This window comes from Sinocyclocheilus rhinocerous, unplaced genomic scaffold (genome assembly GCF_001515625.1).
Source record: "Sinocyclocheilus rhinocerous isolate Xijiao unplaced genomic scaffold, SAMN03320098_v1.1 scaffold534, whole genome shotgun sequence".
NCBI lineage: Eukaryota > Metazoa > Chordata > Actinopteri > Cypriniformes > Cyprinidae > Sinocyclocheilus > Sinocyclocheilus rhinocerous.
In genome coordinates, this window is record NW_015646352.1 from 2,739,794 (window position 1) to 2,746,438 (window position 6,645).

General features: G+C 39.6%; 1 protein-coding gene across 1 annotated transcript in view; it reads right to left on the reverse strand.

The window, feature by feature from the left end:
• Positions 1 to 6,645, reverse strand: part of LOC107707524 (junctophilin-3-like) — a 30,220-nt gene that overhangs the window by 16,727 nt on the left and 6,848 nt on the right. Inside the window, exon 2 of the mRNA XM_016511585.1 lies at positions 2,212 to 3,019. Within this exon, the coding sequence (XP_016367071.1) occupies positions 2,212 to 3,019 (808 nt within the window). The remainder of the gene's footprint in view (positions 1 to 2,211; positions 3,020 to 6,645) is intronic.

Sequence of the window (6,645 nt, forward strand, 5' to 3'; positions counted from 1 at the left end):
AACCACTGATGTCACATGGATTATTTTACCAATCTCCTTGCTACGTTTCTGGAAGTTGATCGTGGTAGTACCCTTACTGTCTATGGGAGGGTCAGTGAGCTGTCAGAATGCGTCAAAAATATCTTAATTTGTGTTAATTTGAGGTCTTATGGGTTTGGAACGACATGAGGGTGAGTAATTAATGACAGAATTTTCATTTTTGGGTGAACTATCCCTTTAAGGCTATAGGTTCAAATAATTTACATTTAATTGCAATTTATTAAATTTATTTTTTCCTCCCCATTTAATGTCAGTTCATAGGAACACATTTCCATTTTGATGTCAGTGAAGGAGCATTTGAACCTTATTGATGCAGCCATGTTGCTACCTAAGATGACAAATTTTGGGAAACACTGCTCTAGTCTAGACAACATCAACAAAACCAGACATGCAGACGACAAGGTGAAAAATGCTTTCCTTTTTCAATTAGCATTCAATATTCAACCAAACTATATTCAGTTAATAAACATACACACACACACGGACATGCACTAACAGCGTCAGGCAATTTATGACTATGGCATTCCACATGTCCATGTTATTGATTGTACCACTGTTGCTCTGCATCAATACAGACATCAGTCAGCTTGCTGATACACGCAGAATCTACATGAATCTCATTAATTGAGTCCGGACTTATGTATTCTCTCTCCATTCTGACACGGACACAAATCATTCACATTTCCATAGCAACCACACCACAGAGCGGCAACAGCAAGGCCTATTTAACAGGTCCCAAGTAACCGCTAGAAATATGGCCCTGCGTTTGGATGCAGTGCAAAGAATTGAGAGGATAAATGTTGCAGAATGATACACTAATGTCAGTGAGCACTTGTGTAGTCCAAGCAGATGTTTGAGCGTGCATGCTAATGCTAAGGAACACACCGACTCCATTAATTCAAGAAGAGTTTTGGTTAAAGACCATGTCTGTTAGCAATGAACCCATCTATATGCTTGCATACTCCCAAAAGTTGGCAAAATAAGCTTTTAGCACATAAAGTATATGAATTTTTTATAATGCAAATTTATAGTACCCTGATAGCACACATACAACATTGAGACCTCTATCTGACGTCTGCATTTATATCTGCAAGACATATTTTTTTAGAGTGTTCGCTCATCTGTAATATGTCTATAGGACGTTTCCTATCAGATGTCAAATAGATGTTTAGAAGATGTCTTTATGATGTTTATGATTTAGAATGTATGTAAAACTGACATCTTAAACACGTCTATCAGATGTAATTTGTTCTCTAGTTTTAAGTAAATCATGCACTCAATACAATAACTTGTTCCCTCGTTTTAAGTAAATTGCGTGCACAAAATAATAATTTGCGCCCTCGTTTTAAGTAAATCGTGCACACTAAATAATTCGTTCTACTTCCTGTCCACATTCTAATAAACTGATGTAGTGCCTCTCACTTAAAATTATTCCATGCAGCACTGCAAGGCTTTTGAGAACGTCTCAATAACTCATTCCCAGCTCAAAATAAAACCCAATTAAAGTGTCTCTGTCCATAAAATAACATAACATAGCAGAAACAGGTTTATGAGAATGCGGACAGGAAGTAGAACTAATTATTATTTTGTGCACATGGCTTACTTAAAACAAGGGAACGAATTAGTAAATCGTGCACACGATTTACTTTTTTCCTGCATGTCATGTGCGGGCTCCGTAGTAGACAGCAAACAATAATACTTTTAAATGAGTACCAAAACATTTTTATCAGTCATAACTTGTGGAAAGAAATAGCACAGACATGAAGTGTCCTGTCCAAACTTTGTTTCAATAGGAAATATGTCATTGCTTATCATTTATAATTGCAGATGGGAGGGTATACTTATTCTAGAGGATCTAATTGGACAAAAATGTGAGTGAGTCATCATCATTTTTGGTCCTTTTGAAACATGCATGTGTACTTAAAGCTAATTTAGTCAAGAGTACATTAGTATTTGACTGCACAAACATTGAGCTTGTCAAGTGGGCCTTTCAACCATTTAAAAACCAGAAGCCAGTCTAGTAAAATCATTAAAGCATTATTTTCACCCTAAAATTAGGAAACCGCCTTGGTTTGCTTTGAGAAAGTATGTTGGCATTGGGTTCGAGTGCTTTTTGATGTCAACAAGCAGCTAGCAAAGATATGTTATCGAAGCAAGACCCCTGTGTCTTACCTTGAGAGCGCGATCTCTGCCTTCTGCTTCGCTATGTCGGCGGCCTTATCTGCTGCTTCGACCGCCCTGTCCACTTTCTCGCGGATCTTGCTGGCACGTAGTGGGATGAGGTTCTTGCGTTTGCCACTGACAAGAACATTCTGTTTGTATTTGCCCTCCTCTTTGGTGCCGTCAGGAAAGGTGGTGCATCCGTAGCCATGCCTCTTGTTGCCCAACCACTCACCCTGGTAGTGCAGTCCATCGGAACGCCGGCTTACCCCGCAGCCTGTCCTCTTGTCATTCTTCCATTCGCCTGCGTAACTCTCCGTTGTAGTGGCATCTACATCATCCTCGCCTAACGGTAGCTCACCCTCCCCTTCGCCTAAGCTGATGGTTGAGTTGATGTCGGATGCAGCGGAGCTCACCGTACTCAATCCGGCCTCACTGCGGAAGGAACTCTGCTTGCTCCGCTGGCTGGCTAATGAACTCTTGGACTCGGATTTTCGCAACTTGAGACCACTCAAGAGTGAGCGGCGGAACAATCCCTTCTTTTTGTTTTTCAATAGCTCTGCCTCGCTGTGGGCCGTCAGAACGAAGCCTCCACGGGACACGGCTGGGCTGCCCGCTGCTAGGACACCACCGCCCCCCACGCCAGCCACAGGCGCTCGATCGCCAGTCAGCAGAGCTGTGCCATTGCTGTGCTCAGAGCGTAGAGAGTTTATGGAGGTACGCAAAGGTGAACGGATGACGGCTGCCATGCCATATGGAACGCTTTGTCGTACGCCGTATCCATGCCGCATGCCGCCCACCCATTGGCCCTGGTATGTACCTGAGTGAAAAAACAGGAGATAAGAGACAACTTTAGACATGTACACTACGAATCAACAATCAAACTGTCTGTTGCAGGATTTTGCAGAACTGCAGCAGATGTGAAACCCAGGGTTACCCTGCTGAGTCTGCTGCCCTAAGGTTTCTCCAGTTTGGAGAGTTGCCTCATGTTTTCAGCTCCGATAGTTGCTTGGAAAAACATTGTATAAAGAAAACAGACGGAAAAGGCTGCCTTTTAGCAGCAGTGGTAACAGGCATGAATTTTGGTCAAAGAAATAAGTATTTTCTAATGGTTTCAGAGACTAGAAAAACAGCCAATTGCAACAATAGTGCCACACTTTCATCAAACTCAACAATTCAACCCTGTTGAACCCTGGGTTTCACATCTGCAGACATGTATCATGTTATTTGATCTTAGTCATGGAAAGTTAAATTGTAACTTAAATAGCTGATGGCAATGGAAACTTTTGTAGACCTGGATGGATATATAGTCCATTTGTGGCAAAGGTATGGCTGAAAATATCTGTGAAACCATTCAGTGACCTTATGTGTGCTGACAAACAGGTGCTTTGAATTTTAGTCATTTTAAACTTGTGAATGTGATTGAAAACCAAAGGACAGTGAAGACGACAATTTAGCTGCAGGCACTTAGCATTTTGAAAGGTTAATTGCCCTTTTACCTGCCTTGATACTATAAACTTAACCACCAGGGAGCAATTCACGTCTCTGTAATATGTTTGTTCCTTTTGAGTAACTCAATACAGTTGGAAGAGGTTTGTAGTGCATGATACTCCAGGCACAAACAGTAATAATCCTCGTGAGCTCAATAAAATGCTTCTCTCGTTGCTTTTGTGCCACGCAATGAGAGCGAGCAACAGCTTAATGAAAAAAAGAATGAAATGTAGTGGGGCAGTGCATAAAAATTATGTGGAAAACGTGCCTCATACTTCACTATAGCAAACTACGTTGAAATATGCAGCGCAAATATTGTATATCACCTAAAAAGAATCGTTAAGTATTGTTTATCACCTAAACAGTTAGACTAAAAATCATAATTTGAGCATGTGGATTGTAAATGCTTCTGCTTTAACAAATACTGTACTTATGTAAAGAATTAATTTTTTTGCAATGCCCCTGAGACGCACCATTGTTACAGCTGTGATTACTTGTAGTGTCATCAGCATGACCAACCTCATCAATGGCAAGCACAGGAAGTGCCATAATGACAACAGTGGAAGAGTGTTTTTGGCAGCCATGATCTCCAGACCTGGCTCAATTACTTCGCTTATTGTGATGGAGCCTCAAGGGACCAAGTTTTCGTCTTATCGATCTTAATGTCTGTGAGGTATCACAATGTCTATCAATTTAGCTGCCAGCCGTGTCATTTATTGGTGAGTATGCCAACAAAATAATGGAATGTTGCATTCTGTAAAATTTCCTTTAAGGCGCAGGTGGCCTGATCTTTCTGTCGGGAGTCTTGATGAATCACCATCTTGGAACTTTCATTAAGTGACATGGGTAACCAATAACACTAAGGTTCTTGCAGGTGATAAAAACAGCGCTGATGGGCCTTAATCTGAAAATATTGTCACTGGAAGAAGAAAAAGCATTTAAATCCCTACAGTTGTTCTGTCATTATAGGACTGGTGCTTAATTATTCGCAGCTAATGGCATATATCAATATCTGCTGAGAAAAGCCCTCAAACGAATATAATTTAAGACTTTATATTGTTGTGGCAGTTGAGTAAAGCACTGAAATCACACAAATGTTTTTGGATATTCTTCCTACAAAAACACATCAATTTGCTTCAGGAGGCCTTTATTAACCCCCCAGAGTCATGTAGGACACTTTTTATGATGGATGGATGTGCTTTATTGGACTTCTTTTGGACTATTGAAAAATAACACCCATTCACTGCCATTATAAAGCTTGGAAGAGCCAGGACATTGTTTAATATAATTCCGATTGGATTTGTCTGTAAGAAGAAAGTCATATACACCTAGGATGCCTTGAGGTTGAGTAAATCATGGGGTAATTTTCATTTTTGGGTGAACTATCCCTTTAAATCAAGTTGTTAATTAATTAATAAAAACTATTTTGTTGTAAAATTTCATTGCATTAAAGTAATGCATTAAATTGTGACAGCTCCACTCATTACTGTTTCTAAAATAAATGGTTTGTAATTTGTCCCCATGTCACTGTAAGGTAAGCTAGCAATATCAACAAGCAAGAGAAGCAAACTACATAAAACATTTTTATGTTTCCAGACTGATGTGAGCTCTGTACTCCACAAATCTTGTTTGTCTCTCTTTAAGTGTTCTCTTCTCACACTTACAACCAAATCCAGTTACAGAACGTCTCTCTCCGTGGTGCTGAAATCTGGGATAACACTCTCTCACACAAACAAGTTTAAAAGGATAGTTCACCCAAAAATGAAAATTCTGTCAGTTTACTTACCCTTAAACTTGTATGATATTATTTCTTCAATGAAACACAAAAGATTTTTTAAGAATATCCTGGCTATATAATGTAAGAGAATTTAACAAGAAGTTAGTTCAGCTTATTTAAATAAAAATTTTATTTTTGTGTTCCACAGAATCAACAAAGTCATGCAATTTTAGAACAACGTGAGGGTGAGTAAATGGTGAATTATCCCTTTAAAAATTTTTGCTCACCTAGCATGGATCTTTTAGACCGGAAGGTATATATTCACCATCTACCTGATCTGTCCTGTACTTTTTGGCACTCTGTGAGATCACCTCTGATGTAACCACTATCCCTACATGCTGATGATTCATCCTGGCCAACATTCTAGAACATGCTGGCACTATTACTGTGGCAGCCACACACACACAGCTCACTGTGCTACTTCCGTTATCTCACCATCTCTCCCACCTCTTATTCGTTCTCACCCTCTTTTGTTTTCTCCCATCCCTTTTGTCTTTACATTATCAGCTTTCTCATCCTGTTAGCTACATGCATACACATTCATCCATATGAACGCCCCCTTTCCATCTGCCTGTATTGATCTCTGTGGGTTAGCATGTCAGAGAGGGCTGCTGGATGGCTCGATGGGGCTGGAGCTGTGCTTGGCGGATTTTCCCAGCCCCCACTTCAATGTACTTTCCTGGCTTACAAACAGCCCTTCCACAGAGCTTCCTCTTTATCAGTATCTATCTATCTATCTATCTATCTATCTATCTATCTATCTATCTATCTATCTATCTATCTATCTATCTATCTATCTATCTATCTATCTATCTATCTATCTATCTATCTATCTATCTATCTATCTATCTATCTATCTATCTATCTATCTGTCTGTCTGTCGTTCTATCTATCGTTTTATGTCTATCTCTCACTCTATCTGTCGATCATTCTGTCAATTGTTCTATCTATCTATCTGTCGTTCTATTTATCGTTTTATATGTCTATCTCTCACGCTATCTGTCGATCATTCTGTCAATTGTTCTATCTATCTATCTATCTATCTGTCTGTCTGTCGTTCTATCTATCGTTTTATGTCTATCTCTCACTCTATCTGTCAATCATTCTGTCAGTTGTTCTATCTATCTAGCTATCTATCTATCTATCTATCTGTCTGTCTGTCGTTCTATCTATCGTTT